Raw genomic sequence first — 25,585 nt, forward strand, 5'->3', positions numbered from 1 at the left:
TCTTGATCCATGAACGAAGATATGGAACTAATAAAAATCTTTTTCACATGCTCCTGAATTTTAACATTTCAACATCTCCATATAAAATGTACACTACAGATAAACAGAAAATAATATGTCATTTGTTAATGTGTTTATCACTGTGATCTCACAGAAAAGTCACTGATACATTTATTATTAAAGATTTCTCATCATTGAAGATTGATCCGATCAGTGGCAATAACACCTGAATCATTGAACAGGTTGTCAGGTAATATTTAGGCATTTTGCATTCAGCATGATGCTACTATTATATAATATTAACACTTAAAAGGCCATAAAATATGTTTTTTCTTTTACTGTTCTGCTCTTTGAACTTGCTGAACTTCTGGTCACACCTCAATCAGTGAAGTCACGGCAGGGTTTTTTGCCTTCAGGTGTGCTTTAAGTTAGACTGGCACTGAGTTATAGCTGATGGGCAGGATTTCCAATTTATATTCAGCACATAAAAAAAAAATCAGATGCAACTTGGCCTGATCACTTGTAGAGCAAGAAAACAAGCATGTACCAACAGTGTGAGTCAGCATGGCTTAATTTGAAATGGCAAAGTTGTTGTACTGACTTTAAATGTTGATCTGAATGACGTGTTATAATGGTTTGTACCATTTAGTAGCAAGCAAGCGAGCAAACTTTATTTATAAAGCAGTTACAAATTGCTTTACGGGAAGAAGAAAAAGGGAAAACCCCACAAAATAAAGCACATAAAATCAAGAGAAAGCCAAACAAAACTTCTGAGTTTCAGCTTTTCTGAGACAGTTTGATGGAAATTCAGTGCAATATCTGCGGCCCGCCCTCACTTTCAGTGATTTTAACTACTTCTACACAACATGTGGCATGCTAGCAAGGTGCACAGCCTTGGAGAGATGATACAAACATCAGTGACTGGGGTGTAGTGAGAAGAGCGACATACTTTCAACCCATAGGGAGCAGTGTACCGCTAATGTCCATACAGGACAGATAGAGTGCATTGACAGTGACAATATCAAATGTCTTACCTTGTCTAGTTTCGCCTCGATCTCCACAACCTCTGTCTCCACCTCATCAATATTTGCCCTGAAAAAAAGAAACAAAAGCAAAGAGAAGCTGTTAGTGCATGTGTTGTAAAGTGTAACTGTACGTCTGAAAGAAAAATTCCACTAAAAGTCATTTATCTCGTTGGATAACAGCCGCTCTACAATCTGCTTGTGATTTCCCACGCTCACAGAAAGCGCGAGGACTCCCCATAAATCTGTGACTGACAGATGGGAGGATTTTTTTTCCACGGAGCCAAAGCCAGACATGTTCGAGCAGCGAGAGTTTGCTTGGGTGTGCTTTAAGTGAGCGAGACGCCGTCCTGGGAGCAGTCCGGCTGAGTCAAAACAAAGTGACAGGCGAGGTCTCTGCACAGTGAGGGGAACATGGCTCATCCCAAATCCCAATCCACCTACCCACTGTCAACACCACCACCACCACCACCACCACCACTAATGCCACACCCAAACCACACCACTGAGAGGTGTGATTTACACCCTGAGGCGCACAGACAGCTGCATGACGTAGCCCCTGAATACACCGCACCCCAGCTTCTCCACACACTGATGTCAATAATGAGGATGTGTGATATATATATATATATATATATATATATATATATATATATATATATATATATATATATATATTTATCGCCTTGATATGTTATATCTCTATCTGCTGTTCATCCTGCTTCCTACTGCACAGTAGGACCTTGTGGCCTCACTGGAGTATAAATATGATCTACAGCCAGCTTCCTCATATAATCACAGCTCTGCATCCCATTTTTAACCCATTAGTTGTAGTAGTAAACCCTGCTTCCCTCGCTAGTTTGCTATAGAATACTAGTAGGTTCAACTATTGTTAATATTTTATGAATGTAGACTGTTGCATCTAAGATATTACACAGACAGCTGCCACTAGCGGAAGCAGCTGCTCTCCCTGCGCTCGGATATAGTCGGACCAGCGAGGGGGAGAGATGCCAGCTTGTAAGACCAGCGCGGTTCATCAGTATTTTGATCTAGCAGAAAAGTAACTACATTCAGCACGGTGGACATTAACCTGCAAGGGGAGCAGGCTGCTGGCGCTGCTTATGTTAGCCACCCTAGTCTGAATTTAAATTTCTGTTTAATCGACAGAGAAATGAGTCGCCAAAGAACATCCCTAATTTTAAATAGGCCTGTGTGTTAGCAAGAGCTTTGTAATACGATATGTATAACAAAACACAGGTTACAATTTGATACATTGTGATATATTCCGATATTGTAAGCATGCAATTTTTTAAATCTAATTCCAGGAGAACTGTCATAGTATAAATAACACACTACCATATGCATTAAAGCTTTTTATGCAATCGAACAGGGAATTCTTTGTATTTATCACTGTATAACACAACATCATAGCACTTCTTCTGCAAGCAGAGCAAAGGTATGCATTTGTCTATATCAGTAAGAATAAGTAAAAGTGTATGATCCTTTAAAGTGTGTCATATATATATACACACACAGTATATATTTTTAGATCCTCTATTAAAGGTTCACATTCTGTTGTGGTACATATGCCAGTTTTTAATTTCTCGAGTGGTTAACAAACGGCAACCGCTGCACTTACAGTATTCATTAAAAATCAATACAGCGTTACTCCAATACTCCAGTGTGTTGATATTTTCTCACGCCCCTAATTTTTTTTTTACCACATTAGGGTTGCGGCTCGTGGGGTGGAAATGTTGGTAAGTCGACCACTTTGGTCCAGACCAAAATATCTGCTGGAGGAATTGCTATGACATTCACAAAATCCTCCCCAGAGGATTCTGTCAAACTGAATTCAATTGGATGAATCCTACTGACTTTGATGTTCCAGTTTTCATTTGGTTTTTTTTGCTACTTTTTATTTAATTTTAGTCTCGTTTTCTTTTTTAAAAATAGGCTGTCAACAAATATTTCTCATATCTAACAAGAACTTCTGAGGAAGCACACTGACAGCCTCCATCTTGCTTTCTCTGACATTCACTTGAGACTAGTTTTCCATTTGATATCAAGGAGAAAGTGAAACGAATCACAGCCCCACACACACAGCAGCTCCGTGATGTGACTGTCTGTGGCATATATCGGCCATAGCTGGCAGGATATAAAACTTGTATCTCTGTCTCTATCTCTTTCTCTCTGGCCTTGGGTGGATTAGCCTGCCTGGCCCGGGCTGCAGCGAGCTCAGGGGACGAAGGATGGCACGTGTGCTCATACTCCTCTCCACCCCCATAGCTTTTTACTCTCGCCATCTCCTTTTATAAAAGGATCTGAGGGAGTGTAGTGGGGGAGAAATACTCCAGAGAGGAAATATCTGTCAAAAGCTCCGACTCATGCAGAATGGAAACATACATTACCAAAATAATCAATACCATATTACTCCACATATGGACGTGTGTTATTGTAACCTCAACTGATCTCCGAGCGAACAGCCTTCAGCCAACCACACCCAGGGTTAATCTTGCTGTGAGCAAATCTGTTTTCATTGCTGATGTCAGTTTTGAAACTGCCCTTTTTATTTGATTATTCAGAGCTTCGCAGGCTCTCGCTTTTCAAGAGGCACGTTCCTCCTCACGACTCTCAGCAGCAGCCACACTGATCTTGATATTTTATTTTCGGATGTCTACAAATACCCGACAGAGTTCACGACTGACCCATTTAGATGAGCAAAAAGCTTTCAGAAGCACCGATAATATGAAAGTGAAAACATCTACTGAACAGGTTTTCAATTAGATTATAAATGTAATATTCAGTTGTGTTTATTTAGAAATAAGATCTTTATTTAATGGACCACGAGATGGTTAACAGGACAGAAAAGAAGAATGGCTTTTCTTCTTTTCCTTGTGAAACAATTGACAGTTTAGTTCATCAGGAGTCTTGACAATATGACAAGGAGACATAACTCTTCGGTTAAATTGCTCCCAGTTTATAGACGACCTGTTACGAGGGGTCCCCGGCAATAAAGGGCCACAAGCCACAAAGGTTGAGAACCAGCGCCTCAGTGATTTATTAACCCTGCATTAAACCCACCTAAGAGAGTTTTATGTATGTGGGGTTGAGGACATGATGAAGTTTCAAAGGCTTTCACATCTTGCCTGTTGCAAGAGGTGTTGGGAAAAAACACTGAATACATTTAATTACGTGGCAATAAAAAGGCACTTTTTTTCCCAAAGGCACTCAACTAGTGGTGTAGTTGCAGACTGCGACCAACTGAAACCATGTGACTCCCTTGAACCCAGCGTGAAGGAGAGACTACAGTGATCGAGAAAAATGCAAAAGAGTGTATCTAGAGCCAGTGGTTTGTCTATTGTGGGCTACAGTAGAAACATGGCAGTTCAACATGGCGGACTCTGCCTTTAGTTACCCCTAAATGTTACACACTGGACCTTTAAACCTTATTTGCATCAGTAGAAAAAAGAATACAAAAGGTCAACAGTGTGACTAAGTTTTGTCCGTGCTTCTGCTCCACAGCGGTGCTCCAAATGCTACTGAACACAGTGAAGCTCAACACAGTGACAGCCCAGCTAGATGCTCCAGATGTGCGGACTGTGTCTCGTGGGACAGCTGCTCCCCGCTGAACCCCCTCCGGGTTGTAACCCCCACTGCCCAGTCTCACTGCACATGCCTCCCATAATGGATGAACACAGCGCCCCGGGCCTGTAGCCACGGCAACCATCTCCTAAGTGGGCCGCAGAGGTCCCCTGATGTGCTTGCGAGTTGACCCTTATTCACACCACGGGGAGCGGAGAAGCTAAGTAGATAATAACATGATTCACAACACGGCTACTGTGACAAGAGATGAGCGTCCTCGCTCCATTAAAACCTCGTCAGGAGACTATCAAACACGCATCCTGTCACTGATTGACTCAACGCGTTTAGAACTTGTCAAGGAACATTGAAGTTACATGGGGAGCGCCTGTTGGTGTGAAGGATTAGTGTGGGATCATTTATCTGACATGGAACAGTGCAAGTTAGGCAGCAGTGTAAAAAACATAATAAACACTGAAATTGTGCCGAGTAAGCAGCAGCTCTGGTGGTTTCTGGCTGGTGACGTGCTGACTGGGCGTTCAGGGGAACGGCTGAGGTGCTGTTTACTGGCCCAGAGTGGCAAAACACCTCTGTTTCTCTTTAGTTCAGGAGCCGCCGCACGTCTGAACGAAGTTTCACATGACGTTGCGTTGCCTTTTTAACGTAAAGAAGAACATTTTGTCCATGCTGGCATTTTTTTGGTGCAGGTGAACTTTGATTTTTAGGAGGTTCTACAAGCATCATCACAGAGAAAATGTTATTATTCTAGTGAGCAGTGGTGGAAAAAAGTATTCAGAAAGTAGAAATACCAGTTTGTAAAAATACTCAATACTCAAATACACTAATTATAGGTAAAAGTCCAGCAGTGAAAATGTTACTTCAGTTAAAAAACATATTATTATCTAAATGTACTTTAAAGTAACAAGAGAAACAGTATGTATAATACAGAACCATGGATACAGTTTAATTCAGTGGTTATCAAACTTTTTCTAGCATGTCCCCCTTCCAGAAGCTGAAAAAGTTCACACTCCAGACAATTTGTCATTAATAATAGAGGAACCAAAACTAATAAAAAGGGAAGTAGAATTTTTGTGAAATAAAGCAAAGCAGAATCATTTATTTATAATTTATTTATAACGATCAGATTTTCAGATTTTCATTATATGTTTTGTGTGCAAAAACTTAATCTAGTAACCAGTTACTAAAGCTAAAAAGTCAACTATTTTTCTCTGATATGTAGCATAAGTACCTCAACTGAATACTAAAGTACAGCACTTGACTAAAGTGTGGCTTGGCTGCTGCGTGTGATCCGGTTGGCTGAGGGAGATGCAGCTGGCCCCCCGATGCCCCAAAGGGTTGTGTTTTGGAGGGTGAATCTCTGCCTGGTGGCCTGGATGGAGAACGAGCAGGTGGGATGCTGAGGAGAGAGCCAACACTGAGTCCAGGTAGTGACCCCTAAAATACAGTCGTGCCTCCCCAACCCCCAACCCGAACCGCCAGCTGAGGCTCACCGACTGAACCTACAGACGGCGGCCCGCTGGGGAGAGCGAATTAGCCAACGAGTGATGCAGCGGTGTCAGTATGCTCTAGTCTCTCTGCCAGCATACAAATGAGAACAGCTGTAGAGCAGACTACATGCTAGCTTCAAGTGATCCTCAGCAATCAGCAGACTGTTTGATATCAATGTGCTGTTTGCTCTTTCCTACACTCTTCAGCCTCGCTCATCTCTTTCATCTCTCCGTTGAATCTTAATTCAAAAGCTACCAGAGAAGGTTTCATTAGCGTGGAGAATGTGGGAAAGGAGGTGGCGTGGAGGAGGGGAACCAAGGGGTTTGGAGACGGGGCGGCCCTTGTCTGTCTGAGGGCCCCATTGTGACAAAGCCACATCCTGTCTGGAGAAATGGCAGCGTTTTGTTATAATATTGATTGCTTTAGTGTCCTAATTGAGGCTGGATTGCAGGGCTGAATGGCTGATCGGAGGGGGGTGAGATCCCCGAGCATATTCCCTTCAGCTACGTTGAACAGAAGCGCAAGTTATTCTTAGCTGTGTGGCTCCTAATGCCCCGCCCTGCCCTGCCCTGCCCAGCTCTCCCCCTTCCCCCTTCCTCTGCTTCCAGACCACTACATGAACTAATGCACGGTCAGAGAGGCACCCCTGGCTATGCAATGCCAAGCACTTAAAAAACAGTCCTACCCAGTTCATTTTCAGAAGCACTAGATGGTCACTCGGGCACAGCAGACCCGTAAAGCTTTGGATTTCTCTAAAGTAATCAGAGCAATGCTCGACATTTAAAGACTAAGACTAGAAAAAGAGCTTCCTGAACCAAAAACACAACAGCAGAAGTGTAAGGAATAGATTAAACTGTGTGTTTATTTGTTATACAAATATTATATTCCATACACACTGGACCTTTAATCAGCCAGCTAGCTATAACTGATCTATAGATATCAAGGAACAAATTACTAATAATTGTGTTTTAAAGATGGTAAATCTTCCACCGTTATCATGGTACCATCCAAGAACAGCAAGTTTCACTGACAAAGCAACAGTAACTAAGAAGGGCGGGGCTATGCGAACTGTCTCCTATCCATTCAGAACGTAAACAGCCCATTTTCCCATCCTTAACCTAGACCTTATGACCTCCAAAGACACGTATGCACTCATCCCTTTGGCGTCACATCTACATCATCCTCCTAATAATTTAAGAAGGACAATGCCCCATAATCTGTCGTAACCCAATCCTAATGCATTTAAGGTGCAGGGGGAGTTCAAATGTCTCCAGTAATACCCTCCCGAACATGTGTTCAAAGCCTCCCAACTATTGTTTCATAAGCCCAGGCTTTCATTTCCACTTGAAAGCTTAGATGTGTTCCTCATACTTAAACAGGCCTGCTTTCTGTTCTGAAAGAGCTCAGCCGAACTATAAACACTCCTCACATTTCTGCAGCAGACTGCATCGAGTGCGCCGCTGTCGTTGCATTAACCCTCAAACCCTTCTTCAACAACACACATCTGCACTAATGGCCGCTCGGAAGTGACATGTCTGCTGCGGCTATAATCAATCATTTATGCTTCGACGTGCTGGAGGCCATCAGGGGAGTGCGTAGATTTCAGTTGTGCGTTGGTGTGTGTGGTATCCATCACGGGGGGGTTAACATGTATGTCTCGAGACAGGTGCTCACATCGGTTATGTCAGTATTTATATTAAAGGCCTGGTTGCTCTTCCACAAGTGGAGGAACCAACCATCCCCCCCCTCTCTAATTGTGCCAAATACTTGCGTGTAGCCAAACAGCTGAGTGGCAACCATTCACCAAGCCCTGTTTCTACGGCAACGTACATCTACCCTGGCAGACAGACGACCTCTCCCGGGCCCACCCACTCATTCAGAGGAGTCAATGCAAGGGACCACCAACACTCCCGACCAACTGTACGCTCTCAGGGGCGTCATGTGTCTGATCTCTGCCAGAGTCTGTGGAGACAGTGTCTGGTGTGGAGTTCAGGAGAGGACAGGACCTTCGAACCTTCAGGCTCATGTGGTTCACATTAGTGTTGAAACAGTTAAATCAGTTAATCAATCTGCAGATTATTGATTGATTATGTTGTGATAAGTCATTTATCATACATTTATTGGTTCCAGCTTTTCAATTATGACCTTGGTTGGACAAAAGATGTTAACTGGGAACTCGTGAAATGAAAATAATAATTCAGTGCAGCCGCTTTTGAATTTGATACATTTTTTGGGTCTTTAAATTAGTAAGACATCTTTAAATGTCTTGTTTTGTCTGACTCCAAGTCCAAAACTCACACAAGACAAAGAATAGCAGCAAGTCATCACAATTTATATACAGTGGAACGAGGGATTGTTTGGGATTTTTGCTTTAAAAATGACTTAAATAATTATCAAAACAGATGCTGTTGAATTTTCTGTCCATTGACTAATTCATTATTAATAAGGGAACAATTTCCTCTAATGTCATTGTGAATTTAAGACCTTCTGAATCTGCACCATTCGTTGGACAAAACAAGACGTGTTAATGTTAACAAATTTTTCTCTACTTGTTTCTAGGTCAACAAATAGAAAAATACCCATCACAAGTAAGCAGAACCAGTGGAGATGCCTCAAAGTATCTTGTTTTGGCTGCTTAACAGGCCAAAACCCACTGAGTTTTGAAATAAAATCACATATGAGAACCTGGAACTATTTGTGCAGACTCATTTTATTGATTAACTGACTTAAATGTTTCTGCTCTATGAATGATTAATCAAGTAGCTGAAAAAAATGTATCAATAGGTTAATCAAAAATGAAACTAATCATAAGTTGCGGCTCTATTTCACATGCAGAAAGGGAGACAGACCTGCTGCTTTTGTCATCAGAAGTAATAATAATGTGTCATTATATGAGGCAGTCATGAATGAAACTGCAAAAACAGAACCCACATAATCAGAGATAAAAAAAAACTGAATCCTTTCACCATTCAACCAGACAAAAATAAAGTCTGCTGTACTTCACTCGTTCTCTGAACACTGCGGCGTGTGCCCGATGTTGTGCCATCTAAATCTGCCAAGAAGAAAGCCAAACGCCCGCACTGCCCCGAGGGCCCTCAGTGACTAAATCGACAGCGACTGGCCTAACTGCCACCTGACCGAGCTTGTCCTCATGGAAAAGCCCAATAAAAACTGGGTCTATTTTAGCTGAAAGGGCATATGTGTCCCCTCTCTCACAACAATGAAAGGCCTCGTAAATCACTGACAAGAACAGAGGCTCGTGCAGGGCCAAGAGCAGAACAGCTACGTCTGCATGAAAAGTTACAAAAACACCCAACAGAGCTACACTTATATAAGACTCAGACGTACTGGATGTACCGACAACCACAAAGGCTGAAAAATAGAACGCAGTGTTGTTAAAATTAACTCTATTAAATTAATTCTGCACAGTTTTGTTGTTGCATGCAATGAGAAGCATCTGAAATGCAAATTCGATTAGACAGGGTGTCTCAAATTAGACAGGCCTGTGTGTGCATGCTTCATATTTTCAGCAATGATTTTCAAGCATTTTAGTCACTCATGCATTTCACTCAGTTTAGTTTTTTTTTTTTTTTCTGTTATGGACCTTGTTAAGCAGATCACAAAATCACAGGATCACGTGAGGATCCATCTTGCCAGACTTCAAGCTATGTGCTTGTGTCTGAACACTGGTTCCAAACTAATCAGCGTCCTATGAGGAACTACTGGCAGCTACAGTATGAGCGACTGGCAAGGTTTAGTGCTTGTGTGTGTGTGTGTGTGTGTGTGTGTGTGTGTGTGTGTGTGTGTGTGACAACATGTGTTAGTGACAGTTTGCTTAAAAACAACAATGGCGGCTGCTGAAGATAAAAATGTCATGGCCAAATTAACTGCGATTACATGATATTATCACAATAATCACTAAAACCTACTTCATACTTTTAAAATCACTTTTACTTCCATTTTGTTAAGAAACACATATCTATTACATCACTGTTCTTTATTTTGGAATTTATACTATTTCCACACATCCGGTTTAACTTTTTTTGTGGGGGATTCAACGGCTTTCAGCTATGGTGTTGACCTTTGGATTTACTGGAAAGATTGTTCCCTTGTTCAAAATAAATAAATCAGGAAATCACTATAGGACTGTACGCTCTTTCAAGTCAAGCCATGTGAGGATATTTATGATTATCCCGACTGACGATTATCACCATAATGGAAATTCACCACGATAAAGTGTTCTTTAATCACGATAATATGGTATATCGTCCAATCCTTAGTGAGTGTAGATGCTGCTAGCATCAGTTATATCAGAACTGGAGAGTATTCCTGCATTGATAGAAAGAAGAGCAAAGAACAACACTGAAGAATTTTATCGATGGAAAAGATGTTTTAACTCTTTGTCCGACTTCAGTAAGAGTTTGACTTGTTATCTGATTGACTGAAATTCGCCTGTGATGACGGCAATAGATACGATCGTGCATCCAATCACCTGCCAAGTATTTTTTTAAAGTGGCTGCCCTTTTCCAAACAGTCTCCAACAATGACTTTCCAGATGGTTCTGAGTAACAAAACCAGGTTAGGTCTTTGTCACTATGGATCAGGACAGACGGAAATAAATCCTGCACATCTATTTCATGAGACAGGTGTGTATAGGAGTGGGATGAGTAGATCAAAAGTAGTAACTCCCACACAATGTCTAATTTGCAATATACCACTACAGAACTAGCTTTTCATCAGGCAAAATGGTTTATGACCATGAGGATCTTAAATAGAGAACAACTACAAGTCTGCAAACAATCACTCCCCAGCTGCAGCAGGAAGGCATTAATTCCAAACATCAGTCATCAGTTTTGTTAATCAAACTTGTTGTATTTATTGTAAAGAGTATCACAGTTTCTTCTGATGTGATTAAGTACACCACTCATGGTTATTATGGTAATTAACGTGTCTGCCTCTTTCACATGAACCTGCCTGATACCTGATACCTGGTCATCCACTATCACTCAGTGCAGCCTGGTAAAACCAAAAGAGAGCCAGAGTTAAACTTGCTTAGTAATCAGAGGGAGAAGACAGTGTGTGTCACACCAGGGGAGCCAAGTGTACCCATCATGCCTATAGGCAACCCATGTGACCCAGAACTCCCCAGTCTGTGCAGCATTTGGACCACATTTTTTTCACAATGAAAGACTGAAGTCAACAAGGTTTCAGTCCACCAAACTTGAGAGCATGAGTGTAAAATAGTGTAAATATACACCTCGAGCGGCAGCGGCCTCTCTGTTAGAAACTGCCCACAGCCTGAACTGGGACTGGATGTCAGAAGAGTGTCTGCATGTGGAGCCCAGCAGAGATTACTGTAACAGGGCGCCATCAGAACATCTCTCATCCAGGAGGGAAAAATATTAAATGAGATTAAAAAGAGGGGAGGAAGAGGTAAAGGAGTCTGACTGCAGGGAAAAAGGGGGAACTGGAGCCTGTCTAACAATACATATTCGTGTCTCCTGACTGCACTCGACCTCTCCAAAATCAACACTCCTGGTGTTTTTACTAACCGAGGGAGATATCTAGTCTGGCGGCAGGTTGAGCGCTCCACCTTAGATGACCAGTCTGCCTGCTGTGGATGAACTTTTGCCTGTCTGCTCCCTACACCTCCTCCTCCTCCTCCTCCTCCTCCTGCTCGTCTGCGGGCCCTGCCACGCCCCTTGCCAACTCTCCCTCCTACACACTCATATGTTGGCTGTGTGGTGCTTCTCTGCACGCCGCAGACCGCAGCACATAAATCCTGAGGGATCGAAGCAGCCAGCGGGCTTGATTTGTCTCCTCAGAAAGCAGCTCAAAAACAAAAAGAAAACAAAGTCAAAAACACATTTGATGTTTGTTTTATCCAATGAAGCCACAAACAGAAGCAGTATTTGAAAAAACATATTTCAAGGCTAAACTAATGAGTTTTTGAAGGCCAACACTAATACCAAAGGGACTGATTGATTAATGCCAGTGTAAAATGTCTTTATATATGACCATTGCTATGCCAGATATTACAAATGCTCAGTTTCTCCCCCATAATTTTTTACTTTGAAAATGTACTTAGATCTCCAGTAGACACTTTAACTGCGCAGGAAAACCAAGAGTAATTAAAAAGTCAACAAAAAACCATTTAAAAGAAGAGAAAAAATGTTTATTGCTGGTTTTATAGACTTATTTTATGTAGTTGTGGTCAAAGAAGATCCTAAATCATATCGGAAGAAGACATCATGACTTGATAACATCCCATATATTATAAAGGGCCAATATTGGTCTGATATAGAAACAGTTACAGTAACATTATATTATTTCATAGAGAGAAGGCTGTGAACTCCTACAGGAGCCAACTCTTGTTAAGTGCTCTGGTCTCGTTTTGGATCACATTGTGTGGCAGAGGGTAATAGTTATGTCTTCATTGTGAATCAGTTACAGCAACTGTCCATTAAAAGTTTTATTAAAAGCCAGATTTTCCAAAGAAAAGAAAAGAAGAACATTTAAAAAGGGGTACTCCTGCAATTTATACTGGATATAAAGTTGACAGAAACTGAAACTTTTCATGTGAAGGAAGATAAAACCATATTATCATCACTATGTTGTTGCACAAATTTAAAAAATGCACTGCAGAAGATATTTCCTGGGTGTATACGTGTATCTACATATACCATACACCGAGATATCTTGACTTTTAGTTGCTAGGATGACACCAAAAACACTGGATCCTACATATCCCATAATGCAACTCGATCAGTGAGCATTTTTCATTAGACTCCCATTGCCGGGCAAATGTCTCCATGCCTCCAGTTTGTGATACAGGCTTTCCGTTACAAATGCGTAAGTCTCTAAGGGGAGACAATCTCGTTGTTGCGTCCCTGTGATGAGTTCACTGACCCTTTAAGAAAAGACCGCTTGCATGAAAACAAAGCAGAACACATCTGTCTTTTCAAACTCACACATTTTGTTTCCCATCGAAGTACAGAAGGAAAAGCTTTTCAAATATATTCAGATATTCTCTCTGCTGTTACAAATCCTCCTCCTGTATCAGGCTGTTAGTGTGTTGTTGGACCTTGAACAACATGTGTGCATATTTCCAGACCCTCCCTCGGTGAGAGACATTAGTTCTGGCGCTGTCCAACCACCAACGGTTCACAGGCAGTAAAAGCAGCCAGGCAGGCAGTCCCTGAGCTCGGGATAACGTTCCCACTTAATCTGAGCAGATGAATCCCATCTTCTAAATGTGCACATGAAGAGAACAGAGAGACATTCTTCAGCAGAAACATTCAACTCAAACAAGACTTCTGCAGCCAAGCTTATTCCTGTAAAAAAAAAAAAAAAAAAAACGCCTGCCAGGGCCTGTTCGCTGATACGTCCAAGGAAAAAGTCTGATTCAGGTTTTCATTTGAACACAATTTTATATTTCAAAATAAAGAGAGAATAGTTTGATGTTTTTGGAAATACTAAGCATTCCTTGCCAAGAGTTTGGTAAGTAGATTGATACCACTTTCATACCTAGTTATTCAGTGTAAAGCAACAGCCAGAGGCACTAAACACATAGTATATAGCTGAGGTTGATGGGAATATTAAACTAAAATACTGTACAAATAAAGCAATGGCACTAAATGAAAAGTCAGGGAATCACCATAATAACATGAATTCATCCTGAAAGGAACATTAACAACACGGAATGCCAATCCCTTCTGTAGCTGCTGAGACATTTCACTGAAAACCACAAAAGTCAACCTCACAGTGGCCCTAGAGGAAGGACAGGGGATTACCAAAGTCAGTAGGATCTGTCCTCTGGGTACCGTTGATGTCTGCACAAAATTTCATGACAATACAGCCAATAGTTGTTGAGATACTCTGAATCTGGCCAATGACTAACCGGCAGCCGCTGGCGTGGCCAAAAAGCTACTCAAAAGATGCAATCGCTCACAAACCTCTGCACCGAATTTCTCGCCAAAAGTCAACTCACTAGCAGCTCTTTCACACCTTGTGCACACATACAGTAGACACTCGCCGCCAAACCCTGACTCCTGACCCCGCAGCGACCCTGTGAGGGTGACCCGTGCCCCTGGGGAGCGAGCAGCTGCCCCTCAGGCCCCCACCACCCACCCTGTCTGATCACACTCCAGGCTCAGGCAGCACAGAGGTGCACACTGACTAGAAAGTGGGTTAGCCTGCCAAAAATTACAAAAACTGTCCACCCCCCCCTCCTTCCTCCTGTTTGCTTCACAGCCACAGAGAGAGAAAGAGAGAGAAAGGGAGAGAGACAAGCTGCTGACCAACAGCAACAGCTGAAGTGGCCTCTCCCGCTTCTTTTTGAAATCCAGCCGGTTCAAATTCAAAGCAGCTAACAGATCTACCAAGACAACAACACACTGACACTTCTACCTACTGCAGGAGAAGGGACGTCCACATGATCTGGAATAAAGCAAATCTTCACGAGTTACAGATATCGTCGCTCGGCCCTTTCAAGTGTGACAAGCGCTGCTTCTTTCCTCTCACTGAAGTCATCCGCTGAGTTTCTTTTTTTTTTATGTCTAAAATAACGAAAATGACATTGTTTCCATTTATAACTCGTCTGGCTCGGGGATTTGTGCGGCAGACGAATGGCAAAACATCTGGAATATCTAATTTTAGCCTCTGCGCAGACAGATTGATTCAAGGGTACATGACCCAAGTAAAGCCAGAGTTATTAGCTGAATATTAAAGCAAGAGTTATTTCTGCTTGCGTCAAAAATATGAACATCACATGCCTGAAACTCCACAATTATAAACCCCTGAATTCCCGTAATGTGGCAGAAAGTTTCTCTCCTGCTGCATCGGAGTTGGATCTGTGAGGGTTTTCTTTCCTGTGTCAGCCTTTCCACTAATATTTCAAAGCTTTAACTACGGGTCAGCTGTGGAACAGACGTCTTCTGCACAATATCGCCTTTCATTCTGCAGTCAGACAGCTGGATAGATTTCAATACTGTAGACAGTCGTATGAAAGTGTCTAAAAGCAACTTCACATCTTATTTATTCTGAGAGGAAAACACCTCCCACACACAACTGGCTGTTGATCTTCCCCTGTTGCCTTTGTAACGAGCATGTTGTCAGAGCAGCTCGAGCTGTACTGCACTGCACATTGTACCGGGTGATCACAAGAAAACGATTCCTTCATTTCTCAGACAAAAAAAATCTATGTAAATATTTTCTTTATTAAATGATAGAATCCTTATTTACGTCTAAGTTAGGGCTTAAACTGTGCAAAACAATCCATATTTCCTTTTCTTTGCACCTCGATACCACGATTGATATCACAATTCATTCATCAATATGTGAATCTTTACATATGTCTAGATACGGATACAGCTCTTATTTTCTAAAAAAAAAATCACATGAAAACACAAAAATCAACCATGAATTGTTCCAACTACTAAATATTATCTGTGTATTAAACTTTTTTCTGCCATAGGGCTCAACTGTTGACCAAAGACTATTAGATCAGTCCTCATGCTGTATATACTCAAAGAGCACTGAATGTGTATAAATCCGCAGCTTAAAGTAGTCCCCAAATGAATGCACAATTCAACCTTCTGTTTTTAATTATAATGTAAATATTCACAACCTGCTTTTAAAGGATTTACACGTGACTCTCCTTTAGGAACAAATAGGAGAGAGAGAGGTTGGAAAGTATTGAGAGACGACACATTGTTGGTTTTAATCTTTTTATGACCTTTCAGTAAAGTGAAGATCAGATCAAGATATTTTGGTATTTGTGCAGATAAAAAAAATATTTTTTTTTTTTTTAAAAAAATTTTCCTCTTCTCCTTTTTTGAAAATTTTTTTTTTTTTTTTTAATAAAAAAAAAAATAAATTTTTTTTTTTATCAACAACAACAACAACAATTCTGATAATTATTAGGTATTTGCAGACATCTGAAGACATCTAAAGAAGACATGATTTGATTGGACAAAAAATAAAGAAGCATGTGATCTTTTTCACTATTTTCTGACGTTTTAAAGTGTGACAGACAAATTGTAAAAAAGTTCACATTAACTGATAATGAGAATAACTGCAAGTTTCAGCCCTATTCTTCAAACAAACCTCTAAGTTAAAGCATGTACACATTTCCCAACTTTCACCATGGACACTGTAACTGATATCTAACTCTGTCAGGTTAACAAATCGGACCAATCAATAGGCCGCTCTCCCTTAAAACTGTGAATCCAATTCCGTCTTGATGGACATGTTTAATGTGGTCTGTTCCTTAAGTAGTTTTCCACACACCCTTCATGTCTCCCTCTGGAGCTTTGTGGTTAGAGCTCTATTAGCTACCAACACATCCCCAGTCTGTACTGAGCACTACAACCACAGCGAGGGAGCTTATAGAGATCAGTTAGCGACAACTGATGACAGTCCGGACAAAGAGCTAAAATCCGGCAGGAGGAAGGAGACTGACACAGAGGTTTTTCTACAAATGCAACCGTCCAGCTCAGTGTACAGTATGTACAGTGAATTTGGAAGCAGCTGTGTGTTGAACTTCCGGCGGACTGCACGGTTCTTGGAAGCAGAACTGGAATGCAGCTGCGAGACAGGAGACAATGAATGAGTCCTGCATGACCTTGAGTTGTTGTGGGTCAGCGGTGAAGTCACTCTGGAAATCCAATAAACAACAACTCCCACATAGATATCAAGAACCGGAAGAACCAACAATCCTGCTTTCACTCTCGCCTCTTTAATGGATAAAACATCAGTGTGAACGAAAACCACTGTGGGTTGATGCAACCGGCTGTAACCAGACGACCAAATATCAATTTTTTTAACATGCTAGTATCTTTCTGCTCTTCTTAAGCAACGCTAGGGTGATACCAAACTACAAATTAAACCTGGAAGTTGCTCAAAGTACTGCAAAAATAAGTTGACTATTCAATTATATATACTTATATGATGATGGAGCTAGATGAAAAGTCAAGTGAGGGTGCTCTGATCTGGGGTTTTTTGGGGGCCGATCGCAGGAAGCAGGATCAGCCGATACTGATACCGATCATCAATCACTGGGTCTATTTGGAGCCTTCTGTTTATTGTATATCCTTATTTATTTGACTACTCTTCCAGCAGAAAGATGTGTTTACACTCAAAATACTTCAATCTGGACAGACTGTGTAGGTCTTTGCTCTTTGGATGATCATCAGCACAGAGAGGTAACCATTCAAGGTCAATGTTACGAGATCATCCAAGAATGCATCTTGCCAGGCTTCAATTTCTATGCACTTGTGGCTGGTAGAGTGGTACCGAACCAAATCAGCGTCCCTTGAGGAAGTACTGGCGCTAGGTGTGACGCAGTGAGAAGACACTGTTCAGCTCCCATAGAGGTTAGTGTAGATGCTGTTTGCTGAGATGCTCAGTTATATCAGAACTGGAGAGAAATTCTTAATTGAAAGACGAGCAAAGATTTTTTTAATTTTTAATTCTGAATATTTGCAATGAAGCATTCAAGTGTTTTACTGATGTTGCAGCACTGCACTGTACCTCATTATATACTTTGACTTTGTTTAAAGTGGATACATGAATGAAAAAAGCCTCAGGACCACTGGACTACATTATATGGTTCTTTGATTTGTGGATTCCCTTTTCCAAACAATTCCCAATGATAAGGTCCCAGATGGTTCTGTGTAAAAGAAACCACGTGGCGCAGTCAGGTTAACTGAGAGGACCTCAAGTTAAAAAGTCTCATAGTGTCAGATTTGCCACACGGGAGAATAAAGGGCTTTAATATCGGCTGCAATTAGGCTTTTTGACAAACCAGCTGGGTGTAGTCGCCATACGTAATACAATGTCAGCTTCACCCCCCCCCCCATCAGCTATGGTTGGGGTCGCGCAATTAGGCCACCACAGCCCATGGGGAAATGGCACTTCAGACAGGGAGCCAACAAAGACGGTCATGCAGAGGAAATGTGACATAGATTAACCCTTTCAGAGCAACAACAGCAGCATTTACACAACAGCTCTGTGCTGAATGATCGCGGCCCGCCAGAGCTTCCTGTGCACCGTCACAAGGGAGACAGACTTGAGTGGACAGTCTCAAACTGTGTGTTTATTATTATTATTACATAGAACGCGAGAGGATGTGTTAGACGTCACAACAGTATTGTAAGAGTGGGTGGGGAGAGGGCACTGTTGATCGGTGGCGGGGGTGAATGGGAGACAGGCTGACAGGCCAGAGAAAGGTCAGGATATGAGAGGTCTCGGCTGGCGGAGCAGGTTTATATTAACTCGGGGTGGTCCGAGATGACTGCAACACACAAAAATGTCAATGAAGATATTCGGGACGAGGGAGACGTAAGAAGGAACACACACACACACACACACACACACGGAGGATCCAGAAAGAGGCCTGTGCTGTGAGAACCGGCCTGGACAATGTTCCATTGAAGGGAGGAGGACAATAAAGCCTACAGACGCTGTGCTTTTTTCTCGCAGCCTTTTTCTGGGCAGCACACCAGGCTGCCGGGGTGAAAACGGGCGCAGAATAGAGCGCCGCTCACTGTAAGCCAATCCTACAGTGTAACACCCTGACATTTTGGTGAAATAGCTGAATTCCGTCAGTGAAAATCCCCACACAGGCGCGATGTGTCCGGCGGTGGTGGGGCTGAGCTGGGAGTCTTCCCGGCATTTTTGTGGGCTAAACATGCAGCTTGGCTTGCACTAGAAAGGCATACCAGACGTGTGAAGCATTCAGCTCTTTCCTGTCTGAAAGCTTGAGAGATGGTGCTCGCAGGAACAACAACTCAAACGACAGGCAGCTTTCCACGTGAATTACGCCGATATCCCTTTCACTGTGAACAGGCTCGAAACATGAAAACTGCAACTGGAAGTCTACCGTTTTACATCTGATCCATAAACAACTGCCCTTGGAGACGCGACCCAAATCAGCAGACTCATGGTTTACATTAGCGAGAGGAGCCGCTGCTTGTTCGTACATCATGTGAACGTCACAGTGTCAGAGACAACCGGAGAGGTGATGGCTCCTGTCACTTCCTCCTGGGTTTCCCCCAGGTGTTTCCTCTGGTCTGTAGTCAGCAACATGCCCCTGATGTCACTCCCTGGCTCTCCTCCATGACCTACAACCCCTTCCCATCGCTCCATGGACCTGAATGCTGACGTGTCAACCAGCAGAGAGCTCACCGGACCCTGACACTATCCGCAAGGAAGCAACAACAAGTAGATAAAAGATGGGAGGATGCTGGGAAAACAAGGGTGCCAATGCCTGATGTTTTTGTTGCTCATCCTGATATGTGAGTTTTAAATGTGGATAGAAGTTAAGAAAACAAACACTTTGCTCATTTTTCGTGGTGAAACCCACAAACTGTCAACTAGAACCAAACTGTCAGACAGGACAACGGCGAGGAAGATCAACACTGACACTTGACGTGCAAGAAACAATGACAGAGTGCTGTGAAGTGACGCGTGGGGATAGCTCAGTTAAATATGCTTTAACATGGCACTGAAAAGGACTCTCTGGAGGATTACAGCCACGGCAGTTCAGCCGGGATCAGAGCGAGGAAAGAGAACAGCAGGATTATACAGTTTTGTGCGAAAAGATGAGGCCAAGTCACGGCTCATTGTCGACTTCATCAAACCGCACTCTCCGGGGAGAACCGCAGCAAACAACAGCGAGAAAACAATGAGAAAATAAAGTGAAAAGTAAAGTGGAATGCAACATTCAGGCTGATCTGTGGTCCAAACTGGTGCTGCAATTAAACATTACATTCATTATCAATTAATCTACTGATTACTTTTTATTTAATTGTCTGTAAATTTTCACTAAATAATGAAAAATGTCAATCGCAGTTTTATCCTAACTCTTGTTCTTTTATCGTTATTTTTTTTTAGAAGAATTGATTATTTTATCTGAAGGCACAAATAACTATCTCTCTTTATCGGGAATGGTTATTTTTCAGATTCATTGTTCAATAGTTCTGTCTGTGAAACATCAGACTGCAGAAAACACAGCCCAAAGTGAAATCTGGCCTAAAACTGGATAAAAGGTAAATTTATGACAGACAACCACAACGCTTACGCATGCACAAAGAGAATATGACGCCATTGTTACCTGAATAAATTTGGGATAATGTAAGTACACAACTCAACAAAATATATAACATAGGTCTAGTGTTTAAAGACATTTTAATGCGGAAATGTTTAATTTATTATAATATAACACAAGGAAAAGCAGCAAATTCTCACATTTGATAGCTTCAAACCATCAAATACTTTAAATTCTTGCTTGAAAAATGACCCTATGTGATTATTTTTATTAAAATAGTTGCTTTTAAATTTAACTGAGGTTATTTGAGGTCAGTTCAGCCCTAAAAATCCGCCTTTATCCGCTAAAACCAGTAAACATGTTTCTTCACTTATACAGCTTTTTTTTTTTAAATTGGTGGCATAAAGAAATGTCTAAGTAAATAATCAGTCTTCTTCTGTGCAGTCATTTAAGTTTTATTAAGGCTGGGAAGGGTGTTTAAGGGATTTATTATGTGACTCAGGGCTGGGCGTCATAACAGGGGAGTCAGCAACTTCCTCACACATCGTCTCCCCGGGGTTTCGCCCTTTACTCTGAACCTACGTTTAATATTTGAGCGGACTGACGCATTTCCTGGCCTGTCCCTAGACCCGGTTCTGGCCCAGCCACGACCAGAAGCCTGCCCCCACACACAGAGGAAGGCAGATGGAGGACGGAAAGAAGAAGAGGGAGAGTATGAGGCAGGGAGTGAGAGGGATGGAACAAATCAAAAACAGATGCTTGTACACGTGTGATTCAGCATTTCAAAAAACGGAGCAGAGACGGAGTGCCTGTGGAGCCCAGTGATTCCTCCCTTTATCTCCCCTTCACACTGTCGGGGTAACGGCCTCGTATCAGACGTACAGTCATTTCATATTCCCCCAAGTGATGACAAACGCGCAGCTACGGTTGAAATCTACAATTCTATCCATAACTTTATCCCATTTCCTGACCCATGGGGTGATAAACATGTAGCATGGCCTGATGTTGACACACCTGGAAACCACTCAGCCACTTCCCCCCCCACCCCCAACCCCAGAGATCATGGCTTTCCACGCAAGCCTGATCATCAGGGGAGACATTTCAGAGACATGACATTAAAAACAGTGAAATCTGTTAGTCATAACTCTCTGCTTTCAGCTTTTATTTTATTTGCCCTGTCAAACACAGGTTCAACTATGTGTAAAGCTTATTTTATTTATCAAGAACAGAGCCGTGAGACCAAATACAGGTCATTGTGTCTGCTGACAGATGACGCACAGCCACGACCAAAGAGCCGAGCCCAGTCACCGTCTCCCTGAGAGGGCAGTTCCTCACATGCTGCCTTTGACTGGAGGTCATGCTTTAAAAAAGAAAACAACAGCAAATCTCCTACGGCTCAGTCTAAACCACAGCTGAGAGATGGGCCACGAGATAGGAGGGATGCAGCCGTTATGTGCTGAGGAAATTGGGTATTTTCCAATTAATGTTCTATCTTGATAGTAGAAGACGACCTGTGAAATACTGTCCAGACTAAAAAACACTGCACTTCTAATGAGAAAAACCTGATACAGATTAATCAGATTTTTTAAATCTAAAGCTTGAACCTTTGTGTTAATGTTTCTGGGTCATACACTTGTGACCGAGGAAGCGCTTTAAACAGTCCAGGCTCTCAAGGCAGTTTAAGCATTTTTTGGAAATACACTTATTGGCTTATTGGCAGAGAGTTAGAGTTAGATGGGGGGATCAATACCACTCTCAAATAAAGTTGTGTTCAGACAGAGATTAAAGCAAATGTTCATCTGGTGTCAGTTGCACAAAGTTGTGTTTCTTGGTTCTGAGGAGTTGCATCCCGGGTTGTCTGCTAGCCCGGCTGCTGATCCTCTCCAAAACAAATTGGTGATTAAAATCGGTAAAAATACAGAATAAAGCACTTTCACCTTAAAAAATGAGTTTGTCTTTGACGCTGTTCGGCAGACAAGGTGGACGTCCCCAGAAGGCCTGCCAGTAAAGCAGCTGCTAACGTTAGCTCAGCTTGTTACTCTGATAACTCAAGATCCAGATGTCCAATGAGTAAAATCCTTCATCTGGTCAAAATATATAGTTAACAAAGACCAAGATTTAAAAAGTGTGGTCTAAAACTGGATAAAGATTCAATTTATGACAGCTTTTGGCAGACAAACACATATGCGCATGCACAAAGAGGATACGGCGGCCTTGACATGGTGACCGGTGAAACGCACCATTACTGGAATAAAATGATAAATTTAGTACAAAAAAGTACAAAACTCAACAAAATATATATAACAGATAGATGTAAGAGTGGATCAAACCCTCCACCAGAGACCGAATTGTGCGTAAATTTCCCAGCATGTCTTAACTTCTGGGTTAACGTGATGTGAATGCAGCAGAAAATCACGGATCACAGCAGAGAGGAGGAGAACTGCCCTGCTGTCCTGCCGTGTTACGCAAGCATTTCCTGCAACACATCTGACAGCTCTACTTTACAGTATGGATAATCCACCAGAAACATTAGTCAGACTATTTATATTAACTCAGAATGATAGTCCATTTCACAAGGCATAACCGGCAGCCCTCCGTGGAGTCACGTTGCAGCTGAGGGCTTAACTCCCTCCGTGCAGGGTCAGAGAGGGTTGAAGGTGCACAGATGATCTGAATTCAGGGATTCCAGCAACCTGTTGTTAGCTATGCTCTGGTACACATATTTTCCAACATGTCTCTCGTGTTTCTAGATGTTTCTGTCTTTGCCACCCCCCCCGGGGACCAAACACATGATCAGGCCTGTCCCTGGGGCAAATTGGAGCCCTTCTCTCACATATAAAAAGGGAAAAGTGGATTTTCTCTCTTCAAAAACAGTACGAGACATCTGATATCTACAGCCATACAGAATTGAGATCAGATGTTCAGGCTCCATTACCATAATCCAATCTGCTAGGGAAAACAAATGCCGAGTTGTGAGCGATTTTGTTCACCCGGACTGTGAAGTAAGACCAAAGGCTTGGATTATCAGCGTTAAAGATCTGCCCAGTGTGTTCCAGTGTTGTGTGATACTGGCCCAGCTCTTGTTTTCTAACTCCCCCGCCTCGCATTAGTCATTGCTGGTCTCATTCGCCATGGGTTGTGATAGGAATACTAATGCCAATTTACTACAACTCATCCATCATTTAGGGCTCAGGATGTTGCCATAGTGCTGATTCAATGTCTGCAGCACAGCATGCGCAACCTGTGGCAACACCGGATGGCTGATTCGAAAGAGAGACAAGAGGAACTGAGCAGAGTTGCTGCCATGAGCTTTGGCTATTAGATTTCATCGCACTTAATAAACTGTTCACACTCTCACCGGTTGCGCGCTGACTGATCGCGGTTCTTTGTCATCTCTCAGGATGTCCGACAGAAGCAGATTAGCACAGTGTTCCGCATGCAGAACCCTGCTTTTCGTGGCTCCTTTGTGTGAAACGTCTTGCTATTCATTAAAATGAAATGAGAGGGGCAGCCAGGGCTCATGTGGTGAGTCCCCCTCATCCCCCCCCCATCCTTCAACACAAAAGGCTCAGGGATGACATCATCTCTGCATCCTAAAGCATTTCACCAGGGATTAATCTCAATTTACACAACTCATCATTTAACTTACTGGATATAGAATATATAAATAGACACAGTATAATACCTTCTGCAGCACTGTAGAAAATAATCAAAATGTGCTGCGTGACTTCAATCTACTTTGTGGGTATTATTAGTAATTGTGGTCACAACATCTCAAGTTTTGTTGGGTAATGGTTGAGTGTTGACTGAACACTTGGCAGCAAACTCCATCAGAACTGCTTGTTGGTTGGCAGAATAGCTTAAGAAGCCCCCTCCCCAAAACACCTTTCTGACGTCGAATTGGGGGGGGGGCGCGCCTGTGTCCGACCCTTTGTGTAACCTTCTGACAACTAGGTGTGACAGCAGCCGGGGTTTGAGTTTATTTCTGTCAATTTTCATGAACAAACAAGGGCAACACCTGTCTTAAAGTGTGTGCCGTTATCCCCATATTTAAACAATATTGTGTTTCCCATTTCTCTGACGGCTAGCTTTTCTTGGGCTAATAAATTATGTGATATCAGATCAGTGCACAGAGAATAGGAAGAATCTGAGGAATTTCCAACACTGGTATCGGTATCAGAAGACCTTAACTGATGCATGAAAAAGCAACGTTCCTTCAAAAGGTTCCTTGCCACTTGGGAAAGTTCCTGCGGTGGAAACCCTGAAAGACTTCATATCTTGACTTGTATCCATTGCACATTGCCTTTGACTTGTTGTGTATATACCTTCAAACACTCTTACTGATAATCTATGTGGAGCAACTCTCCAGCAGTTGCCTTACATGCTTTAGAGCCTGGTGAGCTCCAAGGCTCCAACTGGCAAAAGCCCTTCATCTGGTCTTATTTTGAAAAGATGAAAGCCTTTTTCAGCTAATGGTGCTGAGCCTTCTCTGTAGGAGGGCAACGACGCTGTGATTAAGAAATCATATTGCTCTATGTATCATTAGATCTGTTTGCAGTCCTTCACATCAGGATGACACCAATTGGACGTTAAGCCTCCAGGTGTGACACCTTGCCGTCCCGGGATTTGAGCAGGCGAATGTGGGCCAATCCCTGATTAAGACACACAAACTACACACTGCTGCTTTTAATCCCTGTCACTTTCATTACCTGGAGTTGTTAGCTCCAGTGCACAGAGCTCACCAACGCCCCTTTAACAGGAGGGTGAGAACGCCCGCAGGCCAGCGCCACTGAGCTTTCTCAGTCATTAAATCAAGTATATGGATAAAAACCAAAATAGCAGAATACACTCACACATAGGCGGGGGGAGGTGGTAGTAGAGCATGAGTTTAATGCGTCTAATGCGGAAATCACAAGCAGAGGTCATTAAACTGATGCCAAACAGGACACAGGCTTTATGGGTAACATTGTTTTGTGCTTCAGACCTGAAAGTATGCAACTAAATGATTAAGATATCAGCTCCAGTCGCTGCTGCATGAGAATGACGGGGACCAACTTGATATCAGCTAAATGTTTTCTTTCAATTACAGTAATGCTGCGTCCCCCACCCTTAACTGGCCAAAGTCACAGTCTTGGGGATGGAGCACTCTTGGCTGAACAGAAGGGCCACTGACACAGATTCAAGATGGAAGGAGGTCAGTCTGAAATAGAGCAGAAGCAACAAGAGCACGCAGGAGAAATCCCTTCCAGCTCCACGCAGCTGGAGATGCAGATCTTCCAGAAACACAAGAAACATCCGCCAACCTCCCAGAAATTCTTCTTAACGATCATGAACCGAGCTGAACCGGATTGCTGGGAATTCAACATGACTCCGTGCAGTAAGGGCCCACTCAGATGTTCTTGGTACCATTATGAATCTATAGTCG

At 42.4% G+C, this 25,585-nt stretch overlaps 1 protein-coding gene across 1 annotated transcript in view; it reads right to left on the reverse strand.

Moving 5' to 3' along the window:
- The window catches only part of acap3a (ArfGAP with coiled-coil, ankyrin repeat and PH domains 3a), a 72,162-nt gene that overhangs the window by 41,350 nt on the left and 5,227 nt on the right, over positions 1 to 25,585 (reverse strand). The window contains exon 2 of the mRNA XM_051424213.1: positions 1,035 to 1,092. Coding sequence (XP_051280173.1) covers positions 1,035 to 1,092 — 58 coding nt within the window. The remainder of the gene's footprint in view (positions 1 to 1,034; positions 1,093 to 25,585) is intronic.

Source organism: Dicentrarchus labrax, unplaced genomic scaffold (assembly GCF_905237075.1).
Source record: "Dicentrarchus labrax unplaced genomic scaffold, dlabrax2021, whole genome shotgun sequence".
NCBI lineage: Eukaryota > Metazoa > Chordata > Actinopteri > Moronidae > Dicentrarchus > Dicentrarchus labrax.